Source organism: Buteo buteo, chromosome 16 (assembly GCF_964188355.1).
Source record: "Buteo buteo chromosome 16, bButBut1.hap1.1, whole genome shotgun sequence".
Lineage (NCBI taxonomy): Eukaryota > Metazoa > Chordata > Aves > Accipitriformes > Accipitridae > Buteo > Buteo buteo.
The window spans coordinates 3921883-3939736 of record NC_134186.1 but is presented as its reverse complement, the minus strand read 5'-3'; the positions used below and the strand labels follow the sequence as shown (position 1 = coordinate 3939736).

Here is a 17854-nt window from a genome sequence, read left to right as displayed (position 1 = left end):
ATCTGGGGCCTCCCGTGTGGGTCAGTCTGTGTCCCTTCTTTGTCGCACTTTGTCTGTCTGAACCGCGAGGTCCTCCCGCGTGTGCGTGCTGTGCAAAGCCCCCCGGGGAGCCGATCTCTGCCGGTGCCGCCACGCGTTACCCCCATGCGAATAATAGCAAACCGCGAAGGTGGAGGCTGCGCTGACTTTGTGTGTAACCAGGGTGCTCTAGCCAAAGGGTAACTGATTAGATATCAGACTCTCTTATCATGTTCCAGGGCACAGACAAAAGCTAGAAGACCAAGCCAAACCCTTCACCGACCGCTATGGGGAGCTGGAACGGCTGCGCCAGTCCATGAGAGTCACCCCAACAACACCCAACCCCCGCGGATCCCTCAGCACCCCAAGCCACTTTGGGTCCCAGGCTCAAACTCCAATACAAGGTAACTGGCTGGGTGCCCCAGCCTGGCATCGCACCCCGAACCCTCGTGCTCCTGACACGGCCGGGCAGGGAGCAGAGCTGTCCCGGCCGAGCCAGCTTCCCTCCGGATGGTATTTTAGGGCTGGAGTCCGGCTCTCCCCTGGGTAAGGAGCCCCACCTGGGGGACAAGCCAAGGAGGGGTTTGATTGGGTTTCTTGACCACGGAAGCCTTTTTGCTCCCATTAAATAAGTAGACAGCTGCTGAATCATAAACCCAGGTGCTTTCGCTCTGTGCACCATTAGATACAGGGTCTTAGGAAAATCTGAGCAGTTTCAGCGGGAACATGAGGGAGATCAGAGCAACGCACTTTGAATCCATTAGCTTCTTTGACATGAAGGCACCCGCATAGATGGTTAAGCATCAACTAGAAAGGGTGTATTATACTTTACATGCTAATCCAAATGGTTTCTTATCTTGTTGCATTGTGTTTATGCCAAGTCTGGTGATCCATCACCCAGCTCCAGCATAATTCCCCACACGTATGCACACCTGCATGGGCGCACGCGTGCGCAAACACACACACACACACACACACACACAGAGGCTTTGCTCTTCCCATATTTGCCATCAGCATAGCTGAGCCCTCGGGCGTTCCCCAGGAATCTGCGTCGTAGCTTGTTGCCAGGAAAGAGGTAGGAATTGCCACCAGAGTTACCCGAGAGAGGTCAGTCTGCTAATTCCCATGCACCTGAATTTCAGCCCCAAACTAAGCGTTGCATTTGAAAATATCCAGCTGCCTACTGCTCCCCGCTTTCTGCACTTCTCAGCACAGCCAGATGCCACCAGGATGTATTAAGAGAGACCGTTCTCCCGTCCGCACGTGAGACGTGCTCCTTTTCCTTGCATTTTTAATCTCGGTGGTGTTTTCCTTTGCAAATCAGCAGAAATGCTAATGGGGATTTAAGGGATAGCATTTAAGCTGTCTGCATTTTTAGTTTTGGTGAAAAGTGGCCCTTCTTGGAAGGTTTCATATGAAAACGTCCAAAAGCTTTTGTGTTGCATTTTCAGAAGTGACGTAGATGTTTGAAAACCTCAGTGTCATTGGCAAAGATGGTGTCTCAGGCGCAAAAACATGTTTGAAAATGTTACCCAAACTATAAAATCTTCCCTGCTCCTCCCAACCCAAAATTACAGTGAAAATTTAATTTATTTCTCATTGAAATGCAAATCTTTATGCTTGGAATTTTCATTGATATTAGCATGGTTTATGAGAAGAACCCGGGCATTTTGTGTAGGACTATCATTTGATTTTTGTTTTAAAAAGCAAGAGGGAGAGAGAGAAAGAGTTTTATAGGCTCATCCCATTGGCTACATAATAAAAAGAGAGATTCTTGGGAGAAGAAAAAAAGATGCGTATTTTAAATTAGCACAGTCCCCTGTAGTGCCAGAAACCCAAAGAGCGTTGTTTGGAGCAAAGAATCAGGTGATGACACAAATTCAACAAGAAAAAAATGAAACTGGCCACAAGCTACCGTCCATGCCAAATTCCCAAATGTCAAGTGACAGCAGGAGTGGAGACACACAAAATTAGCCATCTAAAATCATTCCTGCGGAGTGAATCCAAAGTACCAGGAATGCTGCAAAAGGCAGTTCGTGCACGCTCTGCTCTTGGCTCCCTCGTTCCCAAGTTGGAGGAACTGTCTTAAAATTACTGTGGGTTCTTACCAGTGTAACTGGCAGCAGAATCAGCTCAGTAATTTTAATCTCAGCCCTGTCCTTTTGACACAATGCTGACTATAACCAATCATAATAATAATAATAATAAAAAACCCCTCTTTCTCTCACACACACATGGCTTATTCACAAAGATCATAATTTTTACCCAAGCAAGTGGAGCCTAGCCCATGCCAAGAATAACACAGGAGTTAACAGGCCTGTAATTCTCACGACTTGGCAAGTTCTTAGGTAACACACACGAGAAGCCGATTAGCAAAAAGCATAATGAGATATCGGTTAGGAGGGACGAACGGGGCAGGCTGGAGTTCATCTGGCCCCTGCTATCCTTTACCTGGGTGCTTCGCAACCTTAATGTTTTTAGCATCCTTGCACTCCTGTGCAGGCATTACAAGGGGGCCAGCGAGAGGCAGGTTTTTCCCTCCACGATCACCTACGCCCGGCAGCCCTCCGCTCATGTGCCGGAGGTGGTTGGCCTCTCTGTTCTGCTGACTGAGCAGTTTGCACGAACGCTTCCTAATCCACTTCTGGCAAAACCAGGCTGGGGAGCTGAGATGCTCAGAAACAGCCTCAGCCACCGAGGGGGGTTCAGGCACCTCAAATCCCTGAACACAGCACCTGGGGTTTGTGCTTTGAAGCAGACAGGCACGTAGGAGACAGCATTTATCTTTGGGAGGAACTGCGGTCCTTTGGAGATGTGTTTGCTCTGGCCCAGTCCAATCTTTCCTCCCCGGGAGCAAAGGCTGTGGCCGCAGCAGAGATCACGGCAAGGACGCTGGTGTAAATGGGAGAAGAATCTGGCCCTTAGCCATTTGCAGAAGACTTTCAGTAAAGCAGCCCCTGGAGGTTATAAATAGCCCCCATGTAAAATGATCATCCTGAGGTTAAATGGTCTCAAACCAAAAACCTCCTGGTAAGAGAAAACCGATCGTTTCTGAAGGGCATGCCAGGAAACATGGGAGGAGAGCGTGCTCAGCACCGTGGCCGAGCGGGTCAGATCCTGCTCTCACACTGGTTTCCCACTGCCCAGTGTCAGTGTATTTCAGTGGCTTCAGTCTTGCCTTACCTCATGCAGATGGGTAGACGATCAATCCCTTCCCATGCCTGTCTGCAAACGGGACGGACATTTGCAACCCTCCACACACCAGATTTCATTCCCACTTACACTGCTTTGGGGCGAAAATAGCATCATTCTGCGTTCACCCCAGTGTAGCTGTGATGAGAATCTGGCCTGGTAGCCAGGCAGGTAGGACAGGGAGACCCTCATCTTGTATCAGCCAGCGCTGCTTCCCTGGCTTCAGCAGAGCAGAGCTGTTTGCCTCTGTTGAGGATTTAGCCCAATACTTCTCCAGTGAGGTCTGGAAAATCTGAGGTTTTGAAATCCCGGCTCTCCCATCTCTGCAGCGAGACACCAAGCTGTCATTAGGGTGGCTTGAAATGGTTCCTTATTATGGGGCACGCGAAGCCAGAGCCTTGCGTGCTTGCTTCATTTTGAGTTTTGTCCTCTTGCTTAAAAAAATCAAGTAGCTCTCAAAAGTGAAGCAAGATGTTAAAGGAACTTGCTTCTGCTCGCCTTCGGCTGCTTCTCGGGGCCCCCTTGCTCTGGGGAAGTGGGATGGTGACAGATACACGTCCTCCTGAGGAGAACCGGGATGGTCCTAGCAGCCCCCAATTCTCCGCACGATGCTTTGCCCTTGCCCATGTTTCAGCAGTGGTTCATGCTGAACCATTTTATTCCCATTGCAACAGAGGAGGACCGCCCACGCAGCCGGCTCCTGTGTTCTAGCTTTGTGGTGGAAACATCTTCAACCACTCAAAAGCAATTGTGTGCATTGTCCGGCAACATGTAGGGGCCTTGTGTACACGAGGACAATTGCAAAGTGATTTTAAATTTGATCTACTCAGTAACAGAGCAAGCTGTTTTGATTAATGCACTTAACATCCCCTTGCACGCTCTTCATATTGCTTCAGCGAAACCAAATTTCCTTGACTTCACAGGGAGAACAGTAAATGCTGGATCCTTTTGCAAACTCCGTCCTGCCTCTTCTACCCTTAGTGTCTGCTGAACGGTTTGGGAGACATTGTCTTTGCTGGTGAAGAGCTTTCAGATCTCCTGATCTGGAAACTGCTCAGCTTTAACCAGCTTGATTTCCAATCCATTACTTAAAGCCAGTGCAAGGTTTTTGATGTAGGCCAGTCATCAGCAGAATGCTTCACCGTATGCATTTAAAGTAAAATCTCTCTCTCTCTCTTTTTCTCTTTAAATATACATTTTTAAAGTATTACATTACTTTTAAGAAGCCTCTTGGCATAGGCAGCGAGTGCCCTATTGTTTCCGAAATGCAACGTGGCTGCTCTGAGGTTAAGTCCTGAATTATGGGCCCAGCAAATACACTGAATTGCTGCTTCCTAATCCCTGTCCAGATCGACTTATGGTTTCTTTAAAATATCCGTTTCTTAATGGATAAAAACATTCTACCATGGGCAGAGACTAAATTGTTTCCAAAGGAAGCTAGGCAAGCATTAGTGGGAAGAAAACATATTGTGGGATTCAGCTTCAGCCTCAAAGGAAGGAACACGCTTAAGATGGGTTTCCTGCCTGCTTTCAGGCTCTGCAGGCTTCTGTGCCTATCTTTAAACTGCTTCTCTGCTCCTCTCAATTACATTTGCCCGCTGTGCAGTGGATGTCCCTTAAATGAATCTGGCACGTAACCGTCAAAGACGAACCACAGGCCAGTGCTGGGCAGAAGCATCCCCCAAGAGAGAGTCCAAGCACCCGTGACCGCCGCTTTTGCCGCTGACGTGCAGCCGCCTCCGTCTCCCAGCCACAGCTCGGGGTGCTGAAGCGCTGCAGTTCCTATAAAACAGCAGCCAGGCGAAACAGCAGACGAGCTTGCAACGAGCCCGGCTGACTTCGCCTCAGGCTCCAGGGATGCCATCCTGCCTTTGACGTGGGATTTTCGAAGGCGCTGGCATCCGCGCTGCCAGATTCAGAGTGCCGGTGGGGAGCCTCCAGCCCAGGGGTCCCGCTGCAGGAGGGCACTGGCCGCATTGCCGGGCTGTTTGGCTGCGGTGCAGCCCAGGAGCAGCAGAGCAGGGCTGGAGCCCTATCTCCTATCACCCCATCGGCCTCCCCTATCAGCCAGCCGCTCCGCAGTGGGTTTCCCATGGCAGACTCGGCCTGGTCCAAACCTGCTCGGCAGGCAAGGTGGTCTAGCTGCAGGCTGGGTTGTAAATTCAGCAACTTCCTTTTATGTAGTCAGGGCTTGTTAATTTTTTTTAATACCCTTTGAATACAGGTAAAGAGCAAAGCACAGGCAGGCCAGAGGGAGTGCCTGCAATCAAGGGAGCGTTTCCCGTTCAGCCCACCCACCAGCTCCAATTAGCACCGTTAGCTTATTCATTAGTTTTGTGGGATGGAGTGGCGGGGATTGAGCCTGATGCGGTATGTGCCGGGCAGGGGGATGCGGGCAGAGGAGGGCTCTGGGGATGGTGAGAGGAAGAGAGAGGCTGTCGCGGGAGAGGAAGCTGCGAGAGCCTGGCTTGTTTAGTCTAGCAAAAGGCAGGCTGGGAGCGGAGCTGATTGCTCTGTATAAATACGTCCAGGGGGTAAACATCAGGGAGGGAGAGGAGCTAATGTAAGCTATGAAGGACAGAGCTGGCACAGGAGATGGGGCTGAACTGGCACTGAATAAATCCAGACTGGATGTTAGAAGCAGGGTCCTCCCCAGAAGGGCAGGACGGGTCCAACAAATGGCTGGGAGTATCCCAATGGACCTTGAAGAGTTTCCAGAGGAGGTTGTGGTGCGGTGCATGATTCACTGAGCTGGGAATAGCTGGGAATTTCCCTGCCTCGCTGCCCTGCCCGCCTGTACAGACCAGGAGGCTGTTGCCCAGCATATGTGGGGTCTGACTGAAAGTGCTGGGAGAGGACCTAGGAGAGCAGAGTTAAGGTTTGCAGTGCTCACCAGGGTAGGTTTGGGGGCTGAGTGTGTGTCTGCACGGCAGCACACGGTGTTTGAAGAGAATCAGAAAACTGAGCAGCAAACATGCTCGGCAATCTTGAGGTGGTGCCTGGCGATGCTGTGATAAGCGACATGTGTGGTGTTGTGTTTTGGTTTGGGTTTTTTTTTTTTTTCAAACTCTGCAGAGGAAGTACTTGCACCCAGTTTGTGAGCTGGTTATATCAGATACAGAACAATTGCTCTAAGGGCGTGTAACAGCGGATGCTGATCACACCCTCATTTTTTTTCAACACCTCCCCTCCTCCCCCAAAATAAATTTTGCTCTATTTTTCATGGGGCGGGAGGAAGGGGCCGTTTTCTTTTTTAGTTGGCTCTGACTTGGAAACGAATGAACTTGTTAACATATGTGACAGAGGCGTGAGAGCGTGCCTGCATGCGTGGGTGGGGAGGAGAGCGGCGCCTTCTCTAGAGATGAGCTGGGTCTTCAGAGATCAAATGCATCTCGTGCACCTTCCCGTACAGAGCAAATTCTCTCCATCTTTGGCCACCTGCCTCTCCGTGCTTCCAGATGGAGCCGTTATGATCAAGGGAAGGAAGCAGGGAGGAAGAGAGGTCAGAAAAATGCTGAAAGACAACTTGGAGGTCCAAGCATCACAGAAACTAGTAGAGAAAAAATAGCCAAAGGTATATACAGAGGGAGAATTTCTGTCCCCACTCCATCTCACACATGCATGTGTATTATATACATAAGCATAAAGTATCATTAGTGTTTACATTGTCGTCAATCATCATGGCATAAGACAGGAAAGGAGGGGTTTTTTTCCCCCTGGGCTATATTTTTCATGACAATTTTGCAAGGCACTTATATGCATATAAATAAACTGGTGATATATGGCCAGGCTGAAGATATTTATATATTCCATACACTTGGAGAGTGCCACACTATCAAGTTCCCTTTAGATTTCCTTTATTCTCTCTGTGCGTATCGCACACTGTAAGTATTTGTGTGTGTTGTGTAATATACACACATGCCTAGGTTTATTGCTGACTTTTTATTCAATAAGCCACTGAATCTTCCCTGCATCTCTAAAATGGGGACCAGCGGTGATATCTTGGGTGCTGTGGAATTGCTCACGTTCCATATGTCACTGCACGGCCCCAGGTGATCTGATAATCTCCTACTGCTGTACATCGAGCCCCAGTGCTGTGCTTTGCACACATGCCCTGGGTGAGCTTGTTGTTTAGTTGTCCCTCAAAGCTCTTTCCATGCTGTAGCACTGAAGAGGTCCTGAAGTTGCTTTTGCTGCCCTTTCCTCTCTCCAGGCAGAACAGATATTTTCCTGGGTCTGGAAGCAGTGGAAGCCCCCATCGCTTCGCTGGGATGTAGCCACCTCAGTGCCATTAGTCCCTAAAAACCTCTTGCAGGGTCCATTGCCTTGGCTCCACAAAGGCTTCTAGGGAACTCAGAGCAGATCCACCAGTTCTGACCCAGCAAGGGCGCAGGGACCAGTTTCACCCCATCCAAGGCAGCTCCCAAACCCGGCACGGTCTTAAGGGAGGCGGCTGAACACACCCAGAGAAACCTCTGTGGTCGGCAGCCTCACGAACCAGCCTCCCCACCTCCATGCTCACCACCAGCCCTGGCCGCCCTGCCCAGCTCCGCCGTGAACCAGCCGAGGTTTAGCTCCCATCGCCGCGCAGGCCATCAGAGGCGGCTCTTTGCATTTATCTCCTTGCCGTCCACCCAAGAAAAGACCCGTATTGTCTCTGAGGCAAAAAAAGAAAGCTGCTGTGTCACTTGAGCGCGGTTGTTTTATCTGGAAAGGGGCTGAGCGGCTTTGAAAGCCTGTTTCTATCCAGCTCCACGTGCGGGGGGACTTGGGGGTCCTCAAAAGGTGCAAATTGCAGCTGCACAATTAAATAACGGGGTGTGTCCCGGCCTCCATGGTCCCCTGGGCAGCACAGCCCTAACGAGGAGACAGTGGCATTACTAATCAGGGCTTTGACCTTTACATGGCTTTTATTTAATACACATTCCACGCTTCCCCAAACTCCCATCCAAAACATTGACATTTCCGCTGATAGATTGGGTCAGATTTTGGAGTAGTTGGGGGACTCAATTCACTCTTACAATGGTTAAATTCTTACAGCTAAATGGGCTTATTCAGTTAGTGCAGCAGCTGGTGTGATTTCGAGAAGAAAATAAACATTTCCTTCAAATATTTTGATTGGCAACTGGACAACTGAAATACTCAAGCTCAGATTGCCAGGGTCCAAAAAAGCAAATGGGGGCTGGACGGCGAGTAAGGGAGGCAAACCGTAGTAAATCCTCCGAGGCAGCACAACCACGCAGATGTGTGTGTGAGATGCGCTGGGCTCTGCCTGCGCTGGAGAAGGGGACAGTGAGACGTGATTTTTTTTTTAAAGCCCGTCGCCGGCTGTGATTTCGAAGGGAGCGCGGGGCCCGAGGGTACAGCTTCACCCGCTCCTATTTCCCTGGCATTTGCTTAGCACGTTGCTTGCTCCAGGTTGCTGTTTGACGGCTGGCTGAGCGTGACGGAGGGTTGCTTTGCTGCTGAGTTAGGTGGTTATGGAGGGTATTAATGGTGATGTTTTATTTGGACCTTGCTGAGGCTGTTTCAGAGGAGATCTCCTCGGATGCAGGGCAGGAGGGCCGATACCTCTGGCCGGGGCTGCAGGCATGGGGCTGGGTGGCTTGTGGATCTGTGAGGTGGAGGGGTAGCCCTGAGGTGAAGGAGCCAAGATGGAAGGGAAGCCCTGAGGATAGAGGGCCAAGATGGAGGGGTAGCCCTGAGGCAGGGGAGCAGAGACGGAGGGGCAGCCGTGAGGTGAAGAAGACGGGATGGAAGGGAAGCCCTGAGGAGAGAGGGCCAAGATGGAGGGGTAGCCCTGAGGCAGGGGAGCAGAGACGGAGGGGCAGCCGTGAGGTGAAGAAGACGGGATGGAAGGGAAGCCCTGAGGAGAGAGGGCCAAGATGGAGGGGTAGCCCTGAGGCAGGGGAGCAGAGACGGAGGGGCAGCCGTGAGGTGAAGAAGACGGGATGGAAGGGAAGCCCTGAGGAGAGAGGGCCAAGATGGAGGGGTAGCCCTGAGGCAGGGGAGCAGAGACGGAGGGGCAGCCGTGAGGTGAAGAAGACGGGATGGAAGGGAAGCCCTGAGGAGAGAGGGCCAAGATGGAGGGGTAGCCCTGAGGCAGGGGAGCAGAGATGGAGGGGCAGCCGTGAGGCGAGGGCTGAGATAGAGGGGGCAGCCCTGAGGTGAAGGAGCCAAGATGGAGGGGGCAGCCCTGAGGCGCGGGCACTGAGCTGGAAGGGGCTGCCCTGAGGTGAAGGAGACGGCACGGAGGGGCAGCCCCGAGGCGAGGACCGAGACGGAGGGGCAGCACTGAACCGACGGCGCCGAGGTGGAGGAGGGACCCCGCCGTGAGGGCGCAGGGACGGCGGCGAGGCCGGCGCGGCCGCGGCTCCCTCTAGCGGCCGCCTCCCGCCTCCCGCCGCGGGGCCCGGCGGCCATTGCCCCCTGCTGGCGGCGGGACGGGCCCCGGCCCCGGCCGGGGCTTCCCCTCAGCCGGCGGTCGCTTCTCTCCCCCTCGCCGTGGGCCCTGAGGGGAGCCGGGGTCGTCGGCGAGTCCCGCGGCGGGTCGGGCCGTGGACGACATGGCGGTGGTTAACGAGGAGGCCCCCGGGGGGGGTGTGGAAACCGCTCTCCGCCAGGCAGCTCCGTGCCTTGGCCCGGCCACAGCCGCCTCAGCCCTGTGTGGAGAAAGCGGCTCTCCCACCCGGGTGTCGCGGCGGGGAGTGGGGTTGGACGGGCTTTGCCTCCCCGGGGGCTGCTGGGGACCACGGGGAAATAGAGACCAACATTATACGGCGGAGCAGCCCGGTGTCTGGTTGCCACAGCCTGGGAAGGCCGAACCCCCGCCCCCCCCCCCCAAAGATAACACAGAGACGAAACACACGAGTGGTTTTGGGGGTTGTTTGGGGTTTTTTTTTTTTAGCCTCAGACTGGTCGGGGAAAGCTGGAGCTTTATTCTGGGCCAGACTTTAAGCTCAAGGCCCAGCGAAGGTGAAAGCGAGTTGGCCATGGTCGCTCGGATGCCCCACTCGCTCTGTGGGGCTGTGGATTTCACTGGCTGGGGCAGGCACAGCCAAGGGATTCACTTTCCAAGGAATTCGCTTTCCAAGGGATTCGCTTTCCAAGGGATTCACACCCACACGCAGATTTTATAGAGGCCCAGCCCTGCAGAGTGCTGTCTGTCAGAGACCGGGGGGGTTCAAAGACTGGCACCTGGAGAGCTTGCCCACTGCCCACCAGTGTTTTGCAGGCAATAGCCAGAGTGTCTCTATAGCCAACAGTATCGCTGTGCTTTGCTCGCCACGCATGCAGCTTGTGATTAACACTCTTACATGCTTGTGTCTAAATTAGTAGCAAGGACCCATTGCCAAACGTTGCAAGTTCAAGCCAATAAAACGTAGCCTCTAAAAAAAAAAAAAAAACCCTTTGAGTGTGTTATAGAGGAAAAGGGAAATGTGCCCTGAGCACTTACGTTTTATTTCGATTTGCATTTTATGGAATATTATTTATGGGCATGTGAAAGCTAATGAAGGAGCGCGGTCCGATCACTGGAGATTGTCATCTGCTCTTGGGAAAGTAGCGAGCAGCAGTCTGGGTTTCTGGGGGTTGGGAGGGATTTTGAGACTGCTTACTCTCAGTGTATGGCAAAACAGTCCAGCTACTTGGGCCGCAGCATCAGGGCTGTGTGCGTGTAAGGAGGATGCGTTCAGAAAATAGCACTGTTGCTCTCCTGTCCAAGTTCAGCCAGGATTTTTGTCCCATGGTCCTATCGTCTGCTGTGATGCTGCTGGATTGCTAAAGCTACGGGCTGTGGTCGAGCTCTTTCTTGCAGAGCTGGTCTCCAAACTTCAGCTCATGACACCTGACAGCAGTTTTGGTGCTGCTTTTGCAGTAGCATGGCTTTGGGATGGGGCAGACCGTCCTGCTGGCAGGCTGAGATGTGAAATGAAGGTGGCTTGGTCAGTTATGAGCATTTTTAGCAGAGTTGTGCTTTTCTAGCCAGCCCAAGCACGCTACCCCTTCACATTGCATGCAAGAGGGATGGCCCTGCGGCCAGGCAGCCGCTTCCATGCTCGGCTCGGCTGCATCCAGCCCCGCGTGTGTGCAGAGCGGCACGGTTCGTGACAGCTTTGAGCTGCTCCTCTCTTATCTCGCACCAAAGCCGCAGCCACGTTCGCAAACCAGGTGCTCCCCCGCCTTTCTCCTCCGTGGAGCCTGCGTGGGAAGGGAGGCGCAGCCGATCGCCCGCAAAACTGCTGGAGGGGAGGGAGGAACCTCCTCTCCCCTTCTCCTTCCAGCGGCCGATAGCTGAAGGACTCATCTGGGATGAGAAAGAGGGTTCAGATCAAATCCCCTCCCGCTCTGCTCCTCCAGAGCCTGCCCTTGCCACTAGTTAGCTGGAAGGGATTAGCTCAAGTATTTTTTCCTGGGGAAATGCTGCAGGGGCTGGAACACCAGCCCTGAGAAGTTAAAAATGCTTCATCATAATAAATATATATATAAAACATACATCCCTATGCATGCATAGCAAATATACAATCATATGAATGTGTGTGTATATATATATATGCATATCTAAACCCAACAAGCATGTTTAGCATATTCATCTCACACATTTTCTTGCTCTGTGTCAGTTCAAAATCCAGCCAATGTGACAAAAAAAAATCGCTGAGGCCAGATGACATCCCACTTCCAAAGCAGAAAGGTGCGATGCCCCTGCTTTGAACAAGGGAAAAATAGGACTCTTGGGAGTAAACAGAAAGGCTGAAGAGCCACCTCCAGCTGGCCAAGGCTTTGAGCTTGGTGCACCAGCCGAGCACTTTGGGCTAGAACTGCTCTTTCTAGAGATTTTCATCTCATGAGGGGTCTTAAAAGGCTGAGAAAGGCGCAGTTGTGGCATTTCTAGCCATGCCCTCTGGCATAACCAGTGCCAGAGCTTGGCATGGGCCACTGAGGTCTCGACGGCAGAGATTTCTCATCTCTCCTTGGAGAGCAAAACTCACTTCTCTGCCTCAGATGCGCCAAGGCCAGAGGTGTGCTGGGCTCTGTAAGGAACCAGCACCAGCCTCGGGACAGCTGAGAGTGCCACAGAAAAGCCTTGAGATCCTCAAAGGATCTGCTGTGTGGATTCCCATCTCTAACCTGGGCTTCCCGCAGGAGAACAGGACCCGGCAGCACCAGACAGAGGTGCCTTTCCAGTTATAAGCTGGCTGCAACCCCCTTTGGGTTTAGACCCCACACCAAGAAAAGGCACGGGGGGCTCCAGCATCCGAGGGAGCTGAGTAACATCCCCACCATGCTGACCCAAATCTCCCTTCCCCCAGCAGAAGAAAGCCTGAATTTCTCACTCTTTTTATCCTCTTGGAAGGAGAAAAATACACAGAGAAATCAAGCAGAGGGATATTGTGGCTCCTAGCTTGGGAGTTTTCAGCTGTGTGTTTATCAGCTCCATCCCCTGATGGTATCAGCACGAACAGGCCACCCACAAGAAGGCTTAGCAGGCTGGTCTGGACTCCAGCTTTTCCTCTCTGTCTCCTTGTGTGTGTATACACACCACCAACTATCTCAGGGACCGGCCGTCTGGGGCCTGCATCCATTTATTTACTACACAGCTGATGTAATGGCTAAACATTTTTTTTCTGTGTTTATGGGGTGTGTTTTTTTAATCTGCCAGAGATGAATAGACCCCTAGAGAAATCAGCTTAGTCGTGTCCCTTCTTGGATAGGAAACAACAAATTTAAGGACAGGAAATGGAAACAACTTAAACAAATGGGTTTAGGATTTTTGTATTTAAGTTCCCTAGCTCTCTTCCCTGGCAGAGCCAAGAGATGCTTTTCCCTCTGACTTTTAATTCCTTGGGCAGGGGGATGGCCCAGGCTATAGGACAAACTCTACAAGCCTCAAGGATTGTGCTCTAACAACCCTCTTTCTTCCTCCACCCCAACAGGCACGTCAGATCTGAGCCCCTTCTCTGACCCCCGGCAGTTCGATCGCTCCTTCCCGACGCTGCCGGCTCTCACCGAGACCAGGTTTTCCGACCCACGGATGCATTACCCCGGCGCCATGTCCGCTGCCTTCCCTTACACCGCAACACCCTCCGCCACAGGGATTGGGGGCATCAGCATGACCAGCATGCCCACCACAACGCGCTTCCACCACACTTACCTGCCACCCCCCTACCCTGGCTCCACGCAAAACCAAAGTGGACCCTTCCAGGCCAACCCCTCTCCCTACCATTTGTACTACGGCACGTCTTCAGGCTCCTACCAATTCTCCATGGTGGCAGGCGGCGAGCGCTCCCCCACCCGGATGCTCTCTTCTTGTACAAGTGCCTCAGCGGGGAACAACTTAATGAATCCCAACCTCGGCAATCAGAACGATGGGGTGGATGCAGACGGGAGCCACAGTAACTCACCGACAACCATGACGACTACTGGGAGGATGGATGAGTCGGTCTGGAGACCGTATTAGGAGGAACTCAGCTGGGCACCGATAGCTTTAACTTAATCAGCCACCGTTACGTTACTCCTTTTGGTAGTGAATAGAGCAAAATGATGCCTAGGGAAAAAGTAAACCAAAGTCTCCCAAACCAAAAGTAAATCAGGATCCTCTGCATGCAAGCATGGGCAAACATCAAGCAAAGATGGACCAGGACCTACATTACATTTCAAGATGAACATCCACGGGGCTTGAATTTGTCGCTTGATGTGGTTCCATCTGTATGTTTTAAGTATGTGGATTGTACATAGGGAAAAAAAAAAAAGGACATGTGGAATCAGATGTTTGTTTCTTGCAGAAAACTTCTCAGTCATCTCACTTGCACCTCTTCCCCACACAAAGCATTCAAAAGTTACGAAAAGCTCACCCTTCTTCTGCAGAATGTTTCAGAGAAGAGAAAAGACCAGGGAGTCATCCAAGCCATCTCTCTGCCAATGCAGGAAGACTGAACTGAAAAAAAAAAGGAAAAAAAAAAAAAAAAGAAAAACCCCCGTTGTCTCCTCTCCTTCCCTCCCCACCAGTGTAGGGCCCCTGACCACCAAAGATCTCCGGGACGACGCCAGAGCCGCGCGCGGCACCTGAGAGTCTGGTTTACAGCACAACCGTGGGACTCGGGCACGCGCGGGGGCTGCGCGCTCCTCGCGGGTCGGCCGGCATCAGCCATGTGAACAAGAGCTGTGATGTGATTATTATTATTTGTTGTTGACGACAGAGGTTGTATTGTTCATTTTTGTCATTGTCGTCATTTTTAAAACAGTAACGTGGTTGATCCTGTGCCTGACAGACCCCCCTCTTTCCTGTATGTTTACATATGAGATGTACTTTTTACGAGACGTGTTTTGTTCTGTTTGCTCTTTTGTCCTGACCTCACCATTCAATTCTTTGCTCCTCTTAGCAAATCTCAGTGATGGTGGCTGAAGTGAAGGCGGCGTTCAGGACAATCCAAGATGCATAAGATGCACTTCCAAGCGCGTTAGCTGCAAAAGGGACTCAGGAGCCTTTGGCATGACCCTGCCACCGGTCTCTGGGTCTTCCTTTCATCCTCTCTGAGTGGCGACACATGCAGCTAGTGGCAAAGCATCATATTCCTGTTATGATTCTTTCCCGTGTTTTCACCCAGAGCGGATTGACACATGGTGACTTTTTTTATTAAGAAACGACTTACACTTGTCAGTGCGTACTGAAAGCTCTAACTGAGATTTGGAGAAAGGAGCAATTTCTACTCAGTCCATTGGTGGTGGGAATATTGTGAAGCAATGTTATCTAGCCTTTTCCATCCCCTCACCCTCCTTTCCTTTCCCCCAAGTGACCCAGAGCATGGGTATCTTGCTGTAGATGAATAAGCTGAGGAAGGGGCACTAACGGTACCGCTGGCCCATCGGTAGCTGGTTTGCATCATGTGGCATTTGGAGGAGCCAGGTCTCCCGGGCACCACACGCCCTCGTAGCTGATACCAAAGAGATTGCAACCTGAACGGGACCACGACGGGAGGTCGTGGGCAGCCGGAGAGGCGGCAGGGGCCCCCCCAAGGCCAGGTTAGTGGCCTGGCTCTGATGCATGCCACAGGGTTACATCGTCTGGCATGAGCCCGCTGTGCTTTCTCCTGGCGTGGGAATTCAGGCTGGATTCGGGATTCCTCGTGCTGGCAGGGCTGAGGGTGCATGGGCAGGTTCCTGGGGAGCGTGTAACTGTGGTACCCACTGCCCTCTGGAGCCTACCCTGCAGCAAGGGGATGTGGACAGTCCCCAGCCCCCAGTTCCACCAGTTACCAAGCCTTTTCTTTTTTTTTTTACATGAGCATAAGGAAATTGAAACCCCACAGCTGCTCTCCCGGCCCGTCTGTCTAAGTTACTCCATTATGGCCACGCTACCTATCACCAAATCTCAGTTGGCAGCTTGTCAGCACTCGGTTGAGGTACAGAGCATTGTAATTGCACTACCACGTCAAGACTGGAGCAAGACATCCTGGCTTAGTTGGAAAGCTGCGATGACCACTCATGAGTTAAATAAGCAACAAGAAGAACAACTCTTTTAAACAATTAAAAAAAAAAAAAAGCCCTACCCCAGCAAAACTGCAACCTTCACTTGCCTTAGCGACAGCGAGCATCTCTCCGGTGCTCGCCAGCTGTAGAAACTGGACCACGGCAGCCTGTGTTTTGATGCATTTACGTTTATCATCCAATTGCGCCACTGATTGAAAGCACAAAGAAAACAAGGCATTCGTAGTACTAGGTTAATTTAAGACTGTTCGTAGTGAATTAAAAAAAGAAAATAATAAAAAGAATGGCAACGATGTTATTTTTATGACATATTGTCATGTGAAGGTGTAAATATATGCACCTCTATTGTATGCAAATGGTCACAAGACAGGCCAACGTTTTTTGCTTTGCACTATAATTTGCTTTTTTTAAAAAATGCACAATTGCTTGTACAGTAAAACCCCTTTGTCTGGCTCACAGAATATTTAACTTTAAAATCTAATTTTTGGTCTTATTTGTTATAATAATATAATTCTTAAATGTGTTGAAGGATCCGATTCTTAATAATGCTTCTAATACTTGTATGTGCAGGGTAAAATAACAACAAACAACTAAGGAGATGAGAACAAAGATCTTTGTAGATAAAGAAGGCTAAAGTTGTTGGTTTTTTTTAATGGTGTCTTAACAATGGACATTAAAAAAAATATGCTAGTGATACCAAATAATGTGGTTATTTGTGTAATATACCAACCCTACTTGAAGGTAATGCCCTATATTTAATATGTAGCCCATCTTTTTAACCTGTAGCACTTGTCACTGGGGAGGGGGGAGGCGGGGAGGGAGGGCGAGGAAGAGGAGGGTCTGCTCCTGTTGAAGTCATTGGAAGAAGCTCTCGCTGGAGGAGTCTCTGCTGCGCTGGCTTCAATGAGAACAGAGTTGGGCTCCTTCGTGAGCGGGTGGAAATCACGTTGGTACGAAGCCATAGCAAAGTGGTCAGTTCTGCTTTTCTATTATCGGTGTCAATGTTCTTATCCAATGTACGTGATTATATCGTCAGGCCTCCGTGTAATCATTTTAATGACTTTCCATGTGGAATAATAAATGTACGGTTACCAGTCTCCCCGGTGCCTTCCGCCTGCTCACTTCTTGCTGCGGGGAGCAGATCTGTGCCCTGGTACAGTGGAAGGTTCGTCACACTGCTCTTTCTCCAGGGTCTAATTTTGGCACCTCTGCGAGCAGCCCGGTGCCCAGATCCGGTGTCTGAGGGGGGGGCTCACGGCTGCTCTTGACCGCAGTTTGGCCCGAGCAGGCGTTGCGAGGGTGTCCGGGGAGGAGGGCAGGCAGGTCCCTGCACAGGGATGCAGGGAGGCGATGGGGGTGATGATCCCGGGCTCCGAACTCTAAGAAAACCCCTTTAGGCTTCTCCAAGGGGAGGTCTGGACCACTAACCCTGCACTGGGCTAGACCTGGGAGGTGATCCCTGCATCCCCAGCCAAGCATCCCACACCCCAACCGCCGCCTGTCATCGCCGCGCCGCTTCCCGAGACACAAAAGCTCCAGCACAAATCCTAAACAGGACCCAAATTCCCAGGCGGTCCAAGCCCAAACCCTTTAGCACTCACCACTCGCCTCCAGAACCCAAATGACAGCTGAAAAGCAAAAATAAAAAAAATCCCAGCCTACAATAGCATCCGATGCCAATGCGCTGTAGGCTGGGGGCTCCCGAGGAGCCAAGCCACTCAACGCAAGCGTTATTCATGAGCCCGGCGAAGGCAGCAGCGGCAGCGTGCCGGGGCGATGCCGGCGCCTTGCCCATCGAGCAGGGCGGATGTGCCGGAGCCGATGCTCTGCCTCTTCTTTGCAGCATCTCCGTAAGCGTAGCCCATAGCAGCATTCGCACGGAAAGAGGAAAAAAAGAAAAGAGAAAAAACAAAAAGGAAAAGCGCGAACGAAACCACAATAAATGCTAATATGGGTGAGAACCCAACTCCGCAGCCCTGGCCAGCGGAAATATGTTTCAAGTCAAACCCTAGACATACCCGCCTTTTCTTCACAGCTACTGGGAGAGGAAACGCCCCGAGGTGTAGCTATTATTTACAGGAACTTTCCATTCCGAATTGATCCGCGCTTTACTCGCAGCCTCGTTTAAAGCTGCAATGAAAAGAGAGAAGAAGAAGGAAAG

At 51.4% G+C, this 17854-nt stretch overlaps 1 protein-coding gene across 1 annotated transcript in view; it reads left to right on the top strand.

Annotated features, from left to right (window-relative positions):
* The window catches only part of RUNX3 (RUNX family transcription factor 3), a 60798-nt gene extending 44008 nt beyond the window's left edge, over positions 1-16790 (top strand). The window contains exons 5-6 of the mRNA XM_075047463.1: positions 258-422; positions 13143-16790. Coding sequence (XP_074903564.1) covers positions 258-422; positions 13143-13666 — 689 coding nt within the window. The 3' untranslated portion in view covers positions 13667-16790. The remainder of the gene's footprint in view (positions 1-257; positions 423-13142) is intronic.
* The last annotated feature ends 1064 nt before the right edge of the window (positions 16791-17854 follow it).